This window comes from Centruroides vittatus, unplaced genomic scaffold, assembly GCF_030686945.1.
Source record: "Centruroides vittatus isolate TY-2023 unplaced genomic scaffold, ASM3068694v2 scaffold_386, whole genome shotgun sequence".
Taxonomy (NCBI): Eukaryota; Metazoa; Arthropoda; class Arachnida; order Scorpiones; family Buthidae; genus Centruroides; species Centruroides vittatus.
The window spans coordinates 6435809-6458650 of NW_027122706.1; the positions used below are offsets into that span (position 1 = coordinate 6435809).

The 22842-nt window shown below is 25.7% G+C and overlaps 1 protein-coding gene across 1 annotated transcript in view; it reads right to left on the reverse strand.

The window, feature by feature from the left end:
* Window positions 1-449: 449 nt before the first annotated feature.
* Window positions 450-22842, reverse strand: part of LOC136988839 (poly(A)-specific ribonuclease PARN-like) — a 76995-nt gene continuing 54602 nt past the window's right edge. The window contains exons 10-19 of the mRNA XM_067286815.1: window positions 20381-20467; window positions 18834-18909; window positions 16926-17036; window positions 13333-13396; window positions 11684-11739; window positions 9891-9978; window positions 4858-4932; window positions 4627-4789; window positions 2683-2753; window positions 450-812 (exon numbers count right to left, since the gene is read on the reverse strand). Coding sequence (XP_067142916.1) covers window positions 9917-9978; window positions 11684-11739; window positions 13333-13396; window positions 16926-17036; window positions 18834-18909; window positions 20381-20467 — 456 coding nt within the window. The 3' untranslated portion in view covers window positions 450-812; window positions 2683-2753; window positions 4627-4789; window positions 4858-4932; window positions 9891-9916. The remainder of the gene's footprint in view (window positions 813-2682; window positions 2754-4626; window positions 4790-4857; window positions 4933-9890; window positions 9979-11683; window positions 11740-13332; window positions 13397-16925; window positions 17037-18833; window positions 18910-20380; window positions 20468-22842) is intronic.

Below are 22842 nucleotides of genomic sequence, written 5' to 3' on the forward strand. Positions count from 1 at the left end.
AATTTTAGTAATAACTGAATTTTTGGCAAAATATTTTATTTCATCCAAATTATTATTTAAAAAAATTTTATTATAAAAATTACTTTATTCAGTTCATTACTTTGACCTTTTTTTAATTTAACTCATTTATTTAAAAATGTTTATTATTTTAAAGTTGAAACTAATTGATTTCTAATGTTTTCTTTTTCAATCTTGGAATAATGTCAATTGCTCGCTACATTTTAAGAACAATTTCTTTAGCAATTCATCCACACCTTTAATTTAAAACATTATTGTTTTAAGTTTACTGAATTATCAGTGGAATTGCTTGCACTTTTTGTAATATTTATCTGATTATTTTAAAATAGTTTGTTTAATTGTTCATCGAGTAAATTCATCAATTAAGTTTTATTATTAAAAACATTGCATATATAATTTCTTAAATAATTTAAACATTGAAAAAAATCAAATAATTCTTAAATACAAAACTGAATTTTATTCCTTTAATCACTAAGATCCAGTTTATACAGTTATAAATTTATGCATAATTTTTCGATTGTTCTTTTTCAAATCTTTATATTCCCAAATTTTAAAAATTATATTTATATAAATTAGTCACATAAATACTTTTAAACAAAAAAATAAAAACAATGAAAAAATGCTGTCTTCCTTTCTTGATTGTAACATTATGATTTATTTTTGAAATCATAAAATTCAAAGGAATCACCAGTTGTTTTCTTCTTCAAATAATTTTTTTGTATTCTGTTCTTTATTCTGTGTTAGTTCCATTTCAACAGTTGATTCATCTCGTTTAGGAATTTTACTTTGGGGTTCTAAAATAAGAAAAGAAAAGAAAAGAAAAAAATATATATATATAATAATTTAATCAAATGAAATACATATATATTGTATTGCTTATATATATAAACAAAATATTAAGAGAAAGAGAAATGTTAATTAAATATTTTCTAATAATTAAAAATACACTAATTTTTATGTGATAACTGACTATTTCTCTAACAATGCAAAGCCTTTTATTGTGTTTGAAATACATCATAAACATCAAAAAAATATTTTTAGAATATAGAATTTATTTATTTATTGTATAAATATTATAGAATAAATGGCTATTAAGTTGCATACATTTTAATTTGTATTTAATGCCATAACTTCTTCAAATTTAAAGGAGTCATAAAGCAATTTTTGTTCATGTATTTCTGAAAAGTATTTTTAAATTAGACAGTTGAAAGCTAATTATATTGCACTCATAAAGAATGTAAAAATTTTAAAAATTAATTTCTAATTTTACTCTTTATTCATTTTAAGCCAATATTTCAAAACTTGATAATCAGTTTCCAATACTTTTACCTGGATATAAAGATTTTTCATAATTGATAATGAAAACCATTCTTTGAAACATTCTCTAAGTAAGAATGTTAATTTGAAAATGCAATATTAGCAGCTTTTAAAAATTTTAATATATCTATAAGGTTTCTAGTTTACTTTGTTTAAATATAATTTATTTATTTAAATAATTTTTCTGCTGGTAATAAAATTTGTTGTAAAACAAGAATATAAGTATGAGCAAAAATTCTTATTTAGTCTTGTTGATAGAAAATATTTTTTTATTGTGATTTTTATAATTTTAACAAATATCTCTACATAATATCAATATATTCACTCAAACAAATAAATTTGTTTCTCAAGTTCTACCAAACTTTTGCTTAAGTGAAATAAACACTAACTTACTATTTTACCATGTTTTTGATTGCTTTGTATATTTTTTATTTCAATTTAGAAATAATTATTATTCATCTTTTATAAAGAATAAATCTCACAAGCAAATGTTGTTAATTGTCAAATGTTTTTATTATATTGTCTCCAAGATTTTATGAAACAGAATAAAAGAGATATTCAAAGGAGAAATTGAGTTAGAAAGTTAGAAATAAGCATTAAAACACCAGAATAGAATTAAATATACACATTTAACTTATTTAAATTGTTTTTAAAATTTTATTACATAAACATGAAAAATAAAATGATATGTATCTGTGTCAGTTTTTTACTGTACATTTATTATAATTATTCATTTGTTTTACAATTCATTATTATCAATTAAATATTGTATTTTATTTTTAGCTTAAAAATAATATACATTTGCAATTTATATTACTTTTCAAAGTACTTATGTATGTTTTGTTTATTTATTTAATTTTAATTTATAATAATGTTTACAAACACTTCAAAAATTAATAATCTAATTCTAACTGTTTCAAATAAAAACTGAACTTCAGAATCTTTCATTTAATCTTTTCTGTTAAGTTTTGATGATGATATAAACATAATAAATCCTTGATTATTAGATCTGATTTTATTGCTCTTTTTACTTAACAGATATGTGAATCAACTTATTAATTTTAAGTATTATATTATTATAATTATGATTTCAGTTAATTTAACTACTTGTAAAAAAAACTCCTATGACAGAAGTTTATAATAAATAATTTACAAATATTAAACCACTATGCTCTAAAATTTAACTAGATATAAAAATTTTACCCTATTCTCTATTAATAACTAAACAATTTGATTGTAAAATTAAACTGGACTTTATTTAATATACTATATTAATAAATATTTTATGCATACATTTTATAAAAATATTTTGTTTATATTGTATAATTTTGAAATTATATAATTTACCAGAATCTGAAGATTTGGCCTCTTCATCTTCTTCGGGAATTGGATCAATAGTTCGTACAGATGATGTAATTCTAAAAATAAAATTACATATAGTATGAAAAGAAATAATTATGCAATTAAACCTAATCTAAATATACTTATAAAAATTCAATATTAAAATATTTCAAATTTTGTTTTTCTTTTAATAAGAACTGAAATACTATCTTTAACAACTAATAGTTACTTTTGAATAAATTCAATAGAAACTAAAAAATTAAAGGTTAAAATTCCACACTTGGTTCATAATGCCATTGCTTATATGTTTTAACTAATATAAATTGCTCAAAGCAATTATATCACTCATTCTTAGTCTTTAAAACTAATTTATGATTTAAACCTTTCAAAGAATTCAAGAAATTTGTTCCAATGTAAATTGCTGTTTTTTTAAATCTACAGAGCAGTTGTTCTCATCATAAAGATTTTTGCATGACATTTCTAAATTAAAAACTTGAATTAGCCTCTTTTATTGTTTTTCATGTAGATAAAACTATATCAGAAAGAAGTTTTATTAAATTTACATTACTGGTTCCTTTCATGACCTTATGATTTATAAGATTTCCACCTTCCATCCATTGGTTCTGAGATTAGTATGTTTGTTTTAGCTGAATTAAATTGAATTTTAAATTAAAGATATTTGCTGTTTGCATAATCATATGGCTTTTCCAAGAGTTTGTTTGAAAAACTAATGTCAACAGCATACTATGCTTTTTTCCTTCCTCTATCTGTTTCTATTTTGTTTTTAAGGATTGTCCTTTACTCTTATCATTTTTTACTTAAATGTGAGGCCCCAGATTGAGTTCAAACCTAAAAAGATTTATAAAGATTTGTAATAAAATAAAATAATAAACGTGACAAAGAGACAAACAAGCAAGTCCCGAACACAATGCCGAAAAGTATTTAGTTAACATACATCACGTCAGCAATGCCAAACTTTGACACTATTGCTCATATACATTAGCTAGAAGTGAATTTGATTGGGATAAAAGAAGATCTGACAAACAAAAAACATAGAAAAAAAGCAGTATTAACATTCTAAATCATCATAAAAGGAAATAACAAGTAAAAATATGAATGCAGGTGTCTTAGTTTTATTAGCAATCCTGGCTAGACCTTTCTCGTGATCTGAACTGATCTCAATTTCTACCTGAAGACAATAGAGAGACCAATTGAGAGCAGGGGGAAAGCCCAGCCAATTAAAAGAAGAATTAGAAAGGAAACAGTCTATAAAACCCTGATGTTCAAGGACACAGTGTTGGTCGTCATCGTAATTGTCAATTGAGTCATCTTTCTCCTAATATTGCCATCGTCTCTCTCTCTCTGTGTCATCGCCTTCCTTCCAAAGTTTCTACTAGACCTCTGGATTTAACCTGATCGAACCTGCATCAACTTGCTGCTGCCTTGGGACTGCACAATTCAACTATCAATCTGGATGATTGTTCTAAAAGAATTGTATTTCAGAAAAACACCAAGATCACAGTGTTCCCAAATATATAGATCTATAACAAGTGATGTAATAAACTTTCAACTATTTAACTTTTATAAATTCAAGTAATCTTTATATTTATAATACTTTTAAAATTTATTAATATTCTTTAAATTCAATATTATGATTTATTGTATACCATTAATTTCAGAATGAATTAAGAACTGATAAATTATATGAATTTGCTATAAATCATGTTGAAAATTTCTGATAAATAAATTTTGAAAACAGTTTTGCTCCTTTTAATTAAGGAATTAAGAATTTAAAAAATATGTTCATTTCATTTTAAACAATATCTTTGTGATTTTAATGTTTCTGATACTGAATTTCATTTTATAACAGTAGAAATCTTTGACAAAATAATGCTAATTATATTAATTTAATAGAATAAATTTAGAATTATTATTAACCAAATTACTTACTCTGCATTTCTGCTGCTTTTTTTTCTTTTAACAGGTAAATTTACATCAGAACATGGTAATGAAGAATCAGATTTTGTGAGAGATATGTTTGATCCTCTTTTGTAATCAGCAAATGATCTTACTTTATAAATAATATTCTTCCCTTTTGTAAGTCTTTTCATAACTAAGTATTAATAGAAATTACTGTTAATTACTTGATAATTATTAACAATGTTTAAAATTAATATTTACCTTTTGATGCCTGATCAGGATCCTTTAAAGCAACAAAAGCTGATGTGTCATCTATCCATGAGATTTGTATGTGCCCTTTATATACAGACATATGAAAAACACTTATTTTATAACATAATATTACTATACTTATATAAATTCAATTTTTAAGATAATTAAAAATTATAAATTACTTACAAATTAATTTTATTATAACTATAGTTTGTTTTAAATTTCTTAAAATAAAAATTTTAAATTTTAAAATATCAAGTAAAATAAAATAAAAAGTAATAAATCCTGAAACTATCATCAACTAAATAAAATCAATATGAAATGGTTTTAAATATCAATAAAATTCAAATTTAAAATTATTTCATATTGATTTCATCATCTCTGGAGGAAAAAATTGTACATTATATTACAGCAAATACAAATATGTCATTATATATGAGTATGGGCTTAACTTTATTTCATATTCATTATACATTTATTAATTAATATATAAATGTTTTGCTGTATATGTAGATATTATTACGCTTTTAGTCTCTGTAATCCAAAAACTATTGGTAGACCAATCTCACAGCGATATCATTGGCAAATTGATTTTATTTAGAATTACATCATATGCATTTCGGGTTGCTTGTGGACCAATGATATTGCTGTGAGATTGGTCTACCAATAATTTTTGGATTACAGAGACTAAAATTGTAATAATATACACATTTATTCTTTGTAGCATATTCATTCATTCATACACACTTGTTACTGCAGTTAGCGATTTCTAATCTGACCAAAATACTCACCCCCATCTGTGGGCTCTTTCTAGATAAACTGATCAATCTACAACTAACTATAACCATCCTTTTTGAAGTCCCATTCTGTTCACTAATCTGAACAAAGGGTTTTTGTCCCAGTTTGCATAATTTTTATTTATTTTTGCTTATCAAGTTACAGTATTTGATAAGTGTAGCAAATAGAAACAATACAATGATTCATTCGCAAACATTGTCCAAACTTTGGGAAACACTACACTAAATGTAGTTATGCATTTGCAGCATAGCTTTGTGCAGTCTCTAACCTGAAGCCCAGTCAGATTGATTAGGCTTTGTCATATAAGTACATGCTTATTCCAGTACATTGCTATATAGTACTACAGTAGAATACTGTAATCGAGATAATGTACAGTATATTTATTACATATGTTGGTACTGTACTTAACAACTATTCCCAATACTAGTCTTCAGGTGATTACCAAGAGACCACCCATCACTAGTATCATCAACGATAGGTACCAGCTTTGGAGCCTCAAGATGGGGCAAGACATACACACCACCAGCCTCACTATCCCTGCTGCCAGGTATGAGGGCATGTGCACTACTGCTGATCTCTCTGCTCCTTACATCAATGACTATATTATCACTGACTCTCCCATGGACTCTGACCTAAACATCTACACTGATGGCTCTGGAATCAACGGCAATACTGGATGTGCCTTTGTTGTTTATGGTAACAATTCCAAAATTTTTCATCAGGGCTTTAAGCTTGACAGTCTTTGCTCGGTCTTTCAGGCCGAGCTGAAAGCAATCCACTTAGCTATAATCTGGATTGAAGAGTATTACAACAACCTGAAGATTACCATCTACACTGACTGCCAGTCAGCTATCTCTCTCATCAACAGCGACAAACCTCATCCCATAACCATTGCCATCAAAAAAGCCGTCCTCCACTCTAGCAACCGATACTACATCAGCTGGACCCAAGGACATCAGGGTACCATCGGCAACGAGCGAGCTGACCAGCTTGCTAAGCAGGCCGCGAATGACAACTCACTCCAACCCATTTACAGTAAACTCAGTCTGTCTACGATTAAAAACCTACTCCATAAAGACCTGATTAACTGCTGGCAAAGCTCCTGGAGCCAAAACCATAGCAATTCTACCTTCAACTTTATTCCTGACATCACTACGTACCTCAACCAGAAGATTACCATTGACCCTGACTCTATCCAACTCATCACTGGACACGGTAAATTCTCTAGTTATCTCCACAGATTCACGGGCAAACACTCCCCTCTCTGTGCCATCTGCAGGGAGGTTGATGGTCCAGACCACTACTTGTACAGATGTGTGTGTCTTGAGCGGGATAGGCTAGCCATCGAGATCACTGCCAAAGATATGAACATTCCCTGGCCCTGTCCACACCACGAACTTATTAACAATAAGGATCTCTATCCTCTTCTTCAAAAACTCGCTCACAACTATTCGAGGATTGCAACCAACACCACAAGGGATTGACTGACTGTCTTTCTAGTTGTGCTCAACCCTACAATTTATACCGTACCTTTGCACTTGTATCATATTGTATATACTATTGTATTATACCTGTTTTTTATATCTTATCTTTACTTTTATTTTTGTAACCATTCTGTATTTGCTATTTTATTACTGTATATTTTTGTAATCATCTCATTATATTCTGTAACCATTTAGCTTTATCCTGTAATCACTGTTCACCTATGTGAACATTGCTTATTGTATTTGTACTGTCTCCTGTAATCAATTATACTTTATCCACCACGTGTTATATCACATTTCTGTTCCACTCCCGGCAATGCTTTGCGGTACCGAGCATGTACTACTTTGTACCTAATAAAAGATATTGAAAATTGTACTTAACATATTAAATATTTTCTAAATGTGTAACTATTTTTATAAAATTAATTTATTCAGTGATAATTAGAGAAATTTTAGACAAAGTAAAACATATTTATGAAAATCAGGACATAAATATACAGTACAGTATTGTACATAATAAAAAAAAGACAAAAATAAAATGTCATAAAAATTTCATACCAAAAGAAAAAATTCATAATAAATAGAAATTAAATGAAAAAAGATCCTACAGCCAAAATTAAGCTATGTTAGTTAAATGCAATATGTTTTGTTGTGAATGCATGGTAAGAAACAGTTATATTAATTGGAATCATATCACACTTATCATAAGTATAATTCATTCTGTTCAGATAATGAAGAGGTAAGTCTTCAAGAATGCAATTAACAAACAATCAGAACCAGTAAATGAAAATGAATATTTAAATGTTGATGAAGAACATATTATTGAAAAAATATTCAGTGTATGCCAAAAGATCATAAAAAGGATACTGTAGCCCTTCAGAAAATGCTACAATATCCTTCTCAACAACAAACCAGTATAACACAATTTTTTACAATACAACACAAATATGCCTAAATGTTTATTTTTCAATATAATAAAGTTCTGAATAATTAATAATGTAATAAAGGAATAAAATCAAATCATGTTACATAAAAATGAGTTTTCAAAAAATGATCAAAAAATGCATTTTGAAGAACTCTCCCTATTCTCTTTTCTGACTGTCCAGAATCACAGTTCCAAGTTGGTCAGATTAGAGAATTCTAACTGTATTTACATTTGACATAGTTTCAGAAAATGATTGTTTATTTTATTGATCAATTTTATGATTCTACTATTGTTTAAGTATTTTCTTACCAATGGCAACTCAAATTATTAAAATTTGTCTAGTTATTTTAATAATATTTTCAAAATTTTTATTTTCTGTCTTTAGATAATCTTATGACCAAAAAAAGGTTAAATTTTAATCCTATTGTTACTTTTTATCATCGTGCATGTCACTAGAATGTAGGAAATAAAACCCTGAAACATTTTCAAATAAATTATATTTCCTTAAATTCTGATAGTTTGGGCTCATTATTTGAAAGTAAGAATAATAATATCTGGAAAAAACTACAGTGGGTGATCGATTAACAAACAGATCGGTTAACGAACAAATTGGATAACGAACACTTTTGCAGAAGATTTTTATGATTGGACAATGAACACCTCACAGAAAAAACATAAGAAGCGACGTAAAATAATGAATACCAATTGATCTTCCCTCATCTTCAGGCAAAAATTCAAAACTTTTCAGAGCATGGGAGATGTCGACATTAACACTCAATCCAGTATATACTGATCGGATAATATTCCTCTGAACTTTGAAACTCTCACTTGTAATTCCAGCCTTTTATTTTTCTGGCAGAAACAATTCTTTTTTAGTATTTGCGAAACTGTTGGGTGATACTTGTTAAGTTTTGCATCGGTTTTTATTTTCGAAAGGTGAGAGTATAATAACAAAGATAGAGAGTGGGCAGAAGATGTTTGATGTTGCTGGGCAATATGGCTCGAACAGGTCTACAGTAGGCTGCAGTTCAATCTTATTTAAGAAAGATACAGTATAATCAAGAAGACTCAATCAGCTAAACGAGCAACAAAAATCACATCTAAGAAATAAAGAACATTGAAGAGCTCATAATGGACCTGAAACAGATCTGACAACAGAAGAACGCCAAGAACTCTTGAATGAAGAACACCAAAAAACTCGGCAAAATATGTTTTTTTCTGAAAAAGAGGATTGATGCCGATATCTGCTCTTAAAAATCTTTTGAAGAAGTGGGAGGATGTCAGAATGATGATCTTAAAATGGCATCCAAATTAGGTTGAGGTTAATAGGCTGAGGGATCTCTACAATTACAATGCTATTAATTATTTCCAAAAAGTCCTGAAGAAGAAAGAAAAGCAATCGACATTAGACAGATTCTTAACCCCTACAAATGAAAAAAACATGGCTAAGGAAAATGCAAGACTGTGTATATATGTATTTTTACTATTACATATAAATAAATTGTAGTAAGAAAGTATATATTTTTTTATTTTTTGGGGTCTTCGGAATGAATTAATCAAATTCTCATAAAAACCTATGGTAAATTGATAATTGGTTAACGAACAATTCGGATAACAAACAAAGTCTTGGAACGGATTATGTTCATTAACCGATCACCACTGTATTCTATTCTTCTGTGCTTTATTTTACTATTATTGTATTATTGTTTTCTGTTTTTTGCTAGAATACAGATAAATTTTACCATTAGATTCAATACACTTTTTAAACATTAAAATCATTCATAAAATGAAATATATTATACATTACTAATATTAAATTTTATCAAAATTCTTACCAAATGGGAAAAATAATTCACGAAGATCACAATGGTTCCATTCTCTTGGAAAAACTTACATGGAATACATGGTACCTATCTGGTATTACTATAGATAAAAAAAAGCATTTTTATTAAAATGTCTATATCATTATAAAATTAAAAATTTTAAATGTAGCTAAATAAAATTACCAACAATAAATGATAAATAGATAAATAAATAAATTTCTTTACATTCTAAAATAACATTTTTCTAAATAATCACTCTGAACTTTAATATACTCTCTCTAAAAATTTCTCTAATTCAGGAAATATTTTGAAAAAACAGCTTTTATCAGCACTTGAAAAATTTTCTTTGATTCAACTTGTGTGAGTACTGTTAATTCAATTTTTTTTTTCATTTCTGAATAAAAAGTCTTTAGGAGCTAAATTGAAGAATTGAGTGATTATAGAAGAATAACGGTTCTATGTTTTGCCAGATAAGTAATAATTGCAACATCTATGTGTTGCAATCACTACATCAGCCTGGCATCATCACTACATACAGCCCTTTTTATCTTTAAACCTTTTTAGTCTTAATTTCCAATTATAATATATTAAAATGGCATTTATGCTTCTAATGTCATTAATTTTATGCCATTTTATGTTAATTAATTATCATATAAAAATAATCCTATATTTTCATCAATCCTTTGGCTATTTCCAAATTTTGTTCTTAGCACATTCTTTTACAAAACAATCATACATAAATTATTTAAAAACTACTATGCATTTTAAAATACTGTATTTACTCATTTATAAGATGATCTTGCATATAGGACAAGGTGTGACTTTAATGATCAAAATAAAGAAGATTAGATTTATTAATATAATTCTAATTTTATTTCATTTAATAACAAATAAAATATTATCAAATGCACGTATTAAAGCAAACAACCATGTTTTCTTGACGCTATCACCTTTTGTCTACTCAGACTCGCCCTCCAAAGCTTCGTTACAACTCTCCTCTTTTTCACTCTCACTCCACAAAGTATTGTTCTCTGATCCGTCGAGTGAATTTGAAATGCAGTATTTCTTGAATGACTGCTATCAGCTCTTGAGGAATGCTTTTCCACACACTTGATACCCATGTAGCAAAACCAAAATGCGCATGACCAGAAAAAGTTTATTTTTAATGATTCAGAATGTGCAAATATTCATTAAAAATACCAATTTAACAAATGTGAAATAACTACATTTATAATCATTGCCAAGTGACCAGCTATTTTTAGACCATCTCTTTGAAAGCCACATTCATATTGACCTCAATAGCACCCTGCTATAATGGCAGCATAAACTATACACAGTTCACAAAAATTACTGTAAAAATGCAAAGAATCCTTTGCTTGTGCATATAGGATGACCTAGGTTTTCGAAGCAGTGAAAAAATGAATATGCTCCTAAACACATTTGTCTTAAACAAACAAAGTCTCTATTCCAGGAGTGTCTGCTAAACTAAAATTCTACTATACTAGAAACTAAAAATTTTAATGATAAATAATCAATAAAGGAATATCAGTTCTTCTATTCCACAAATAGTCTCTAAAAAATTATCAGATCTTTCAGAAGTTTTAAAATGGCAATAAATTTTAAAATGTCAACTAGGATAATTATAATTATTGCAAAATTTGGCATACAGCCATTATTTAATCAGATAATTCTATTTGGATACAATAACTTTTTTGTTAATGAGCATGTATTAAATTTTTACACAAATTAATTTTTAAATAAACTTCTAGTTTTTAATATTAAATAAAAATTTAAAATATATTTACAGTCTTCTCCATCTAAATTAAAATAGGGAATATCTTGGCTCATCATTAAAAATCCTCTGCAATTTACAAAAAAAGATATAAATTAATAATAAATTGTAACACATTTTACAAGAGTATAAATTATTTCTTTAAAATAAAAACTAAATATGTATAAAAATATTAATAATAATAATAATAAGAAAATCGTGATATTTTCTGAAATAATGAATTAATTTATAAAATTAAATTTCAGAGAATTTATAACTTTTGACTTTATTAATAGATTAATTGCTTTAAATAATAAAAATAAAATGTAAATAGATTGGTCTATAAATTCACAGTCATACACAATAAAGTAAAAATGATCTTACTTTTACACCAAAAATAAAAGAAAAGTTATAAATTTAAAACTTATCAATTAAAAAAAATTTTTCCTTGTATATGATTAATATATCAAGATATATTAGTCAGATGGGAAACTAATTAAGATTAATGAAGAAAATATATACAGTATAAATGAACTAAAACTGAATAAATTAATTAAAAACAATAAATGCACATTTTAGAAACTAATGCAGCTTTTCTTTATTTTTTTGATTTTAATTAAATTTTAATATATTATTATTATTAATTGTTTGATTTTATTAATTAGATTATTTTTAAACTGTCCTATTCACATTTGTTACAATTGAAGATGATTCAATGAAATAGTATTGGTAGTAGTTTTCAAGAACTATAATACTATATTTCTGTACATTTCCTACATTTTTCTATTATATTACAGTGTGCATGCTTCATTATATAATTATACAAAATTTTAATGAGCTAACTGTGATATGTAAATAATAAAAAATCTTATTTTGAGTACTATTTTTTCAATATAATATTTTTAATACTTTATGTATATTTGAAAAAATTATAATTACATTATACATAATTTATTACTTTAACTTATTGAATAGTGTATATCATCTAATAAATTTGGAATATATAATATAAATCTATATAGTATAATAATTTTGTACAGATAACCAATATCAGCATAAAACCTGCACCAGCATACACCCAAAAGAAAACTGCTTAAACAGAAATAAAACCTTTGCAATATACCATATACCCATTGTCTCCATCATACTAGGACATTTAAAGGATAACTTACTAATATTCAGTTTAGAAGGTTTATTTTAAATATGAAAACAGTTTTTTTAAATGTTTTTTAACAGAGCAATTCATCATAGGTATAATTATAAAATAAGCCCTCTTAGTTGACCTGTCAAGTATAACTTTTTAAGATTAAAAACTTATCTTAACTTAAAAATTTTAAGATTTCATTCTTTAATTTTGAAACAAGCATATCAACTTGACTTTCAGATTTTGTAGCAAAGAGCTAATGTAAGTAAAACGAAAGAAATTAAACGGAATTTTGAGACAACACTTTCTTAATTGCATATGTCACACTGGAGATATGAAGGGTTTATTTTCATCCTAGTGATTTTTTGCAGGGTCTATGCCAGTTTAATTATATACTGCTATGGTTTATCCACATGTAATTATGAGAAATTCTTAACAAAAATTTACTAACCAAAAATGATTAAACTGTATTTTTATATCAAAATCAGCTGCTATAAATTAAAACTAGACAAATATGGTAACATATAATTAAAGCTTACTTATTTATGTAAGGTGTCACAGATGAAAAACCAGGAAAAATAGATTTATCTGATGAAAGAGAGCCTAAAAAAAATTTTGAGTTAAAATTTTAATTATATATTATACAATTTTTAAATTCATAGAATACTTTCAGTTTAAAAACACCCCCCCACACACACAGTATCATAGCATATGATCTGTTCCAAAAAATTTTTTAATCTTTCAAATAGATAGTAGGTAGTAAGTAAAAAAGCATTTGTAAAGTGAAGGAAATCATCAATAAAGATGTACTGTACATAATTAAATGTATTCATTCGGTTCTTAATGAAATGAAAGAGATGTTTTACATTAAAAAATATTAACTGATATAACAATTTCATTATAAGAATTATTTTTAATGTTTTGATTTTATAAATTAAGAAAATTATTTTAATTATAGCATTAATGGTGTTTTTAAGTTTTTCTTTTGTAATATATAACAAAATTAGCATATTAACAGAAATATGAATTAGATGATTATAGAATTATTTGAAAATTATACATTAAAATTAAAATTTATATAAATTAAGAAAGCAAACATTTACACTAATAAATTCCTTTTAAGAAAATGCAATATAATTTATATATATATATATATATATATATATATAAACAACCAAACCCAAACTTCTATATTAATTCAAATAATTAATACAGAAGTTAATAATGTACTAATGATAGGCATTAGTGTATTTCCTTTGGATTCCTAGGTAGTACTTTCAAAATTAATAATTTATAACATTCTGGAAGAAAAGATCAATTAAGAGTAGGACTCAAACTCACAACTTTTGCTTACTGTGCATATGCATTACCAATTACTGAACCTCCATTCACTAATTTGATTGATTTGGATCTGGAAGTGAAGATCAACAAATGTCTAGGTAGAATGACTAATAAAGCATCTATATGATAAGCAGTTGTAAATTTTACTTCCATTCAAGGTTGATCTTTTCTTTTAGAATATTCTAATTATTACATTTAATTTAAAATTTATTATATTTAAATTAATTATTAATGTTAATACATGATGAAAATTTAGCTGCCTACCTTTAGTATAGATTCCTTTGGATAAATGATTTATAATTAGTCAAGTTTAAGCCAAAATAATATGATGTTAAATGATTTTAACAATATAATTTTTCTTTTAGAATGACTTTTGAAATTTTATATTAAAAAAAAATTAAGTATCATAATCTAGTCTATTGAAGTTATAAAATTTAAATTTTTACAGAATTACAATAGATTTCATTAATTAATTGAATCATATATATATATATATATAAAATCAAATGATTAAAAATACTTGCAGCACGAATTTTATTCATAGCATATAGATCTAATGTAAATGAGAAATGAAAATTTATAACTAAACAAACTGATAAGGAATACATACTGAATATTTAGCTCAATTTTTATTTTATTTATTAATCTTATCTTGTCTTTGCTAATAATTTTTGTTCCAAAAGCCTAAAAATACTTTTACCCCTAATTCAAAAGGAATATCTTACACTGAAATAAAAGATTTTTATCCACTTATTCTATGAAAGTAAATTGAAGTTAAAGTTAAAAAATTCTATTAGAAGACAATATCATATTCAGATCTTCTAGTACATAGATGATTTCAATATTCAGAATGTATTGAAGGATTTATTTGAAAAGTTTGAGAACTTTTCAAACTTATTCAAACTTTTAAAAATGAGAATTTTGAATAAACATATTTTGGTTTCCACTAGGTCAAATTACATTCTTGTTTTTTTCCTTTGTGGCATTCTTGTAATTAATACACTAAGATTTATGCTTTACATATACAGTAAGACCCTGCTTAACGCTGATTCAATATAATGTGGTCTGCTAGAAGCCTAACAAAAAAAAAAAAGCTCAAAATTTATGCTGATTCAAATTATCGTGGAATTTCATTGATTCATGTATAATATGATTATTCCCAAACATAAACCAACCAGCAAAAGGTGGCAATTTGTTGTAGTGCCATACTTTCCATAAATTTATGTTTGTTTGGTGCAATTTTGGAAAAAATATAACATTATAGATGCCATAGACCAGCAATTCTCAACCTTCTTAGCTCCATGACTCCCAAATAGTAAATATAAATAAAATTAATATTTTGCAACCCCCCACCCCAAGAAATAATAACAGTAAGATTTACTATTACTAATTGAATTTTGACTGTAATTATAAATGTAAATTTTTTAAATATTATATAACATTGCACTAATTTTATACATTAAGAAAATACCGACAGTATAAAAAATGTAATACAACTATTCCTATTATTTTATGTCACTGCGTTTATAGCAACGGGTATGAACATGTATGTATGAAGTGTACATACATGAGCAATTTACAAGTTCCAACTTGATGTGTACGTGCTCTTTGTAATTTGATCCATGTATGGGGAAAATTTTAAATGAAAAACAAATGCAACCATCACAATTATTTCTTTTCTTTACATGTGTACTTATTGTAAGTAAAACGTTTATAAGTTTATAATAAATGATTTTTTCTCATAAAATGATTTCATTATTGTCTTGGAACCCCCCTTTAATATCACTGCGACCCCCTAAGGGGATTGCAGTGATATTAAAGGGATTGAGAAACACTGCCATAGACAATATCAGCTTCGCTTGGCATGAATTAACTGATAAATGCATGAACGAAGTGTGGAAGAAGTTATGGCAGAAGGTATCCAAAAATTCTCAATGAGAAGAGCCTATCGCTGTATTCTTAGCTTGACCAAATTGTCGACTTAATCAATACAGGAGATGTAGAAAAGCAGGATATTGAAGAGTTACTGCAGGTTTCTGGTGAAAGCCTTACCAATGACATTCAAGAACTAGCAGAACAAGAAATTCATGTAAAACTGGAAAATAGTGATTCTGAAAACAAAGAACCCAAAGAATTTCTCTACAGATTTCCTCAGTAAAAGTTTGGTAATGATAACCGAAATTCTTGATTAAATTGTAGCGAATGATCCAGATTTTGAAAGGAGTGCAAAAGCAAGACGAGGTGTTTTGAATGTGATCTCTTGCTACAGACATTTGCTTAAGGAAAAAAAAAAAAAAGCGACAAATGAACAACTTTATCGCAAAAAATAAGAATTTCAGAAGAGCTAGGACCTTTGTCACAAAAAATAACTTTACATTTCTGTGTGCATATGTTTGTGTGTTATTTAACATATATTATTATGCAAATTAATATAAAAATAACTTAAAATTTAAAAAAAATTTGTTTCTTTTTTGTTTGTGTGTTCCCTTTTCCCTATTTACTCTATGTTAAAATGACCTCATTTAACGCTGTTTCATTTAGCACTTTGTCGTCTAGGAATGTATCCCTCGCATTAAGTGGGGTCTTACTGTATTTAAAATAAAATTAATTTGAATAAATAATATTAGGAATACCAGTTTTCAAATACAAATAAAGTTTGTATTTTAAACCCTATAATAATTTTATATCTAAGTTATAAATGAGTATTATTAGCACATTACAAAACATTCAATTACTTTAAAATTTCATTATATTTTCCAGTTACTCATTCAAATTATAAAATATTACTTACTTAAATGTTGGCACATTCCAATTAAACAAACTCCTGTAATGAATGCATCATAACCAGCTTCATGAAGTAATTGATCTGATAAATTATATTTTTCAAATCCTGCTGCTGCTTCTAAAATATAATTTACTTAATATGAATATGTATATTTCTCAAAAATATAAATAATAAAATTCAATATATAATATAGTTTCTTGAAAAATAAATAAATATACAAAATATGATAAAAAATATTGAGAATGTGGCATAAGTACAGAGCATAACAACATAGCCTGAAGCAATTAGGTACAAAGTAACCTTGAAGTGTCTTATGGATGTACAAGTCATTTTTTCCTGCTTGCTTTGTTTTTTAATAATTGTGCATTATTTCTATCTGTAAGAACATCATGTGTTGCATTAGTTATAACAAAAATCAAGTAACAAATTTGTTATTTGATTTTTGTTTGAATAACTTGGCAAATCATTCAAAGACCATATAAGAAGAAAAAAAAAAAATCTATGAAAAACTAAGACCCAGGCCAGACAGTGAAAAGATACCAAGCTCTCCTAGACCCAAAAAAGGAAGACAGAGTTGTAGCTATGCAAAGATGATGTGTACAATTTTTTCAACCATGCAGAATCATGCATCATAAACATGCTTCAGCAGTACAGACAATCAATAAAAGAGTATTATTGTGAAGTTTTGTAGTGATTAAGATATAATTCGTCACAAAAGGATGGTATTACACAAGAACAGTGATGGCAACTTCACTATAACAGCAGCTCTACTTATTCATCACAAAATGTTCATTCGTTTCTAGATTAACACAACATTGCACAGGTCCATCACCCACCTTATTCCCCAGACTTAGCCCTTAGTGCCAGCAGTTTTAGTGAAAATAAAAAAGAGCAGCTCCTCTTCCCTTTTTTATTTTCACTGAAATCAAAGAAAAAAGCTAAAAGGAAAAAGATTTTAGGATGTTCAAAGATACAAGACAGCTGCTCACTATTTCAGAAGAATACTTCAAAGTTTATTTCTAGAAGTAGAAAGAACACTGAGCTAATTATGTTATTTGGAAGGGGAAGGAGACTATTCTGAAGGACTTTAGGTTAGCAATTTGATATTCATGTAGTAAATTCATACTCAATACTTCTTGATCACACCACATATAATATTACTGCTTAAAAACTAATCCATTTTAATATGAATATTAATCATTTTAATAATAAAATGTCCATTCCAATGTTTCAAACATTATCACTAATAAAAAAACAGAATAGAATAATTTTACTTATTTGAATGTTGAACATAAACTTGTTCCGTTTTTTGTTGTTGTAAATGAAAGAATTTTGGAACTTTCTATAATTTATATATATTTTTAAATTCTTTGTTTTATTCTTAAGCATTATTTTTTTAGAAACCAAATTTCTGCTCTCATTTTCATTTTAGATTTGTGAAGTTCAGAATGAAAGTATATCTGTTATGTTTTTGAAACTATCTATACAATTTTGTATTTATTTGATATAACAAATGAATTTAGTTTATAATTATGAAAGAAATCTTAAAACTGATTAAAATTATAATTACCTTACAGTCCTTACTTGTAAGTTATTTTTAATTGTCAACTTGGACATTGCTTATTACTACGACTTTACACTGGTGTTTTAATATTGACACAAGAATGAAAATTAGTTCAGAAAAAAACAAATTTTCTTTATTATATCACCTGTAGTAATTTTCTCTGTATACATATTACATGTGTTTAGATATATGCAATGGTAATACAAAATGGCTATATTTTAATATATCATAAAATTTAGTAAATAAATTATAGTCAATATTTAACACTAAAAGATATATAATTAGAGATATATCAACGAGAAAAAATTTTTAAAATAAATATTGATATTGATATTAAAATTAAAATTTACCAATTTCTGGAAGCTTGAAAGGATCTTTTAGAAGAATATTTAACAAATTACTCAAGGTACTATTATTGATGGAATCCTTGAAAAAATAAAATAAAATATACAAAGATTTTAAACAACAAACAGTGCTTTAAATTAAAATGTTTCAATATATTGATTAATTTTTGAATCATATAAATCTGAGTTGTCGCTATTTTTAAATTTATTTGTAAAAAAATTTATTAAAAAAAATTTATTTATTTTTGGTACTTCTGAAAACAAATCAATGCTTACAGTAAGTAGTCAAAAAAAAAAAAAAAGTAAACTGTGTCCCAAACCAGAAATACCTTACATTTAAAACAACAGAATAGAAATAAAGATTTATGAAATCAAGAGATTATAATCTATTAAACAAAAATGCACCAGTAATATGATGCTGAATATCTTTTGAATGTACCAGTTATAAATGCTAAAATATTACATTAAAAATTGTTAACAATCCAATTCAATTAATACATATAAGTATATACATAATATGATTTAATCAACATATTACACTGAAAATGTTAAAAAAAATTATAGAACAGAATCTAAACAAGAGAAAATTACATCAACTGTTATATGTTAAATGTAGCAATTTTAATGCCAGATTACTCGGGAAATAAATCCACAAAATGTAGAGAACAGTAACCCACAGAAAATGTTTTCTATCATACCAAAGACAAAAAAAAATGGTCTTCAAAAAACAAAATTTATTGGTGATAAATATATGAAATTGCATTTAAAACAATTTAAAAGTTATTATGTAAAGTCATAAATTTCAAATTTATTTCAAAACTTCAAAATTTTTATTATTTTTACAACTTGTAAACTTTCAATACATATCTTAATCATAATATATTTTATATATTAAAACAGTATTTGTAATATAACTTAATTTCACAGCTATCAAGTATCTTTGCGCCTAGAGTTCAGTATATTGAGACATACATTTATATAAAAACTAAATATACTACATATAAAAACTAAAAAAATAATTTTATATTATTTTTTTAGTTATATGTTAGTTAGTTAATATATATTATTTTAAGAATATTCACTATCTCTAAAATTAAATTTTGCACAACTATGAGTTAATGAAATAACTTTTATAAATAACTTTTTGTTGTAATAACAATAAATGTTTAATATTTTTGTTTTGTATAAGGACCTATGAATTATTATACTTTAACTGATATTATTGAAAAAGATTATGAGCCCAAATAAATGTTAATTATCCTTTTATCTATAATATCAAATAATATTGTATTTTATAATAAACTAACTTATTCTTTCTTCTTACAGTTATAATTATGGCCTACTTGTAAGTTAGTATAAATAGATATTGCATTTTTACAATGTCAACCAGGTTGTTTATCAAATAAAATATTAATTGATAAATTAAAATACAATCTAACATAAACATAGTTAAAAATATATTATATTCAATTGCAAAATCAAAAGGTATATCATATAAAATAATTTATTAATATTTTATATCAATGTAGATGAGAAAATTAAATTTTAAATACCTTCAGATGTTCAGAATTAGCCAATACTTTTGTATCTAAAATTTGTGGGAATGTGCATTTCAACATCTCTTTAAAATCATTATATTCCTATAAAAAATATAAATTAAATTATTAATTTATTATTAATTATCAATACTGCATTATTAATAAATATTCAATTTTCAGAAACAGTAAAATTCAATAACCTGACCCTGCAGAGATTAAAAGATCCTTTAACAAATTTTACAGAGCTTTATCCTCATAAGTTTCTTAACATTGTAAACTAAACTGAAAGTATCTTTACCATAAAAATTATTCAATTACAAAACAGTTATTTTGAAAATTTGTTAAAATTTTAAAATATTTTAGTCTTCTTAAAAATTTGAATTACATATAATGTAATTTAAAAATTAATCATAAATTTTAAATTTCAAGAGTAGCTAGCATTGTGAATCAAAACAATAATTTATTTTATATTATCTTCACTTAGTGTGCATCTCAAACTGCTAATTAAATTATTGTAAAAAAATAATATGTATTGTAAACAATAAAAAAGTATAGTAGTACAACATGATAAAATATGAGCAGTTTATTTTGAAAGTGGCCTAAGTCCATTTCCAAAAAAATTAAGTCAGCTTTAATTTAATGTTTACAATTCTACATTATTTTTCATTTTAAACAATTTGCAGCTTATTATATTCAAAATTCATTAAGATTTTGGAAATAGAAAATTATTATTATTATATTACCCAGAATTAATATAATAATAAAAATGTTATTTTGAAAGTGGCCTAAGTCCACTTTGACAAGTTTCCAACCAATATGCAGCATATTATGGAATAAAATTTTATTAGTAAATAAGTATAATAATAAATCCATTAAATAAAACATAATTTTACAACAACGATACATCAATGTTTGAAATTTTAACTTTGTTTTTAATATAAATTCAGAAGTGTTCACCTTCAAGCTTCCTCGAACACTGATGTAGGTAAGAAAAAAATTGACTTATACATGTTAAAAATAAATCAGATAATTTAAAAGTGTAACAAAGTTTTGATTATTTTTTTATTTGATTATAAGTTTTAGACATTATACCATGGAATTAATAAAAAACAAGAATATTTGAATCAGAAAGTGATGATTTAAAAAATAATAATTCCAATCTAAAAAATAACATCAGAAAGAGAAAAACAATTATAGAAACATATTTATCAACAGAGGGTGAAAACAATGCCTTAGTTGATGATAGTTCTTATTCCACAAAAGAAAAGTTAAGAGAAAAGGATGATGAAACTTATATCCAAAAATTGTGAAAAACCAAACAGAATGCAGAAAGAAATATTATACTCAAACTGGAAAAATTATACCTGCAAAAGTATTCCAAAACAAAGATTGCCATTGTTCAAAGGCTTGTATAAAATTTTTCAATGCAGAAAAGAAGGAAAATATTTTTGACAAGTTTTAGAATTTGGGTGATTTTAATACGCAAAATATATTATTTCATGAAGCTACTAAGCACCTAATTGTGATAAGAAAATGTTTAATAAATGGTGAAGGATTACCAAGAAATTATAGTTTTAAGTATTTTTTAAATACTACTCATGGAAAGCTTTCGCTTGTAAAAAATTCTTTTTGGATACCTTTAATATAAATGAAGAATGGTTAAAACATGTTTTAAAATCTGAAAATCCAGGAAATGATTTACGTGAGCATATGAGTGGATCATCCAGAAAAATTTCTGAAGAAAAAAAATCTGTTCAAAATCCTAGATTTGAATCTCATTATATCAGATTGCATTATCCTAACAGAAAATTCTTACATCCTACTCTAAATATAAAGATGTTTAATTTATACTTGTTTGAATGTAAAGAAAATAAAACAAGCACTGTTAATGAGTGGATGGACTTATAGAAATGTAAACTAAATTCTTAAAGATTTTAGTTTACATTTCCACCAGCTGCAGAAAGATACATACCAAAAATGTAATCTATTGAACATTAAAATTAAGGGATCAAATAATGGAGAAGAAAAGACAAACCTTATGGAAGAACATGATACTCATTAGATAAGATACTCATGATACTCATTAGACAAGACAAGCAGAATTGGCTAGAAAATCATTAAAACAAGATCAAGATCTAGCTTCACATAATCCAGATCACTATTTCATTTTTTCTTTCAACTAGCAAAAAGCACTGCCTTACTAAGTTGAACATTACAAGCGTAAGTATGTATGTTTTAAATCAGATTTTTCATAATTTTCATGATATTAATGTTTACATGTACCTCTGGGAAGAGACCATTGTATCCAGAGGTTCACAGGAAGTAGCATCATACCTTCCGAATCATCTAAAAAATCTTAGAAATGAAAAACATATTATAGCTTACAGTAATGTGTGCAGGACAAAATAGAAATATAAAATTAGCTTTAACATGGTTAAAAGATGTCCAATCTGCCAAGGATATTGTAGATGTCATTG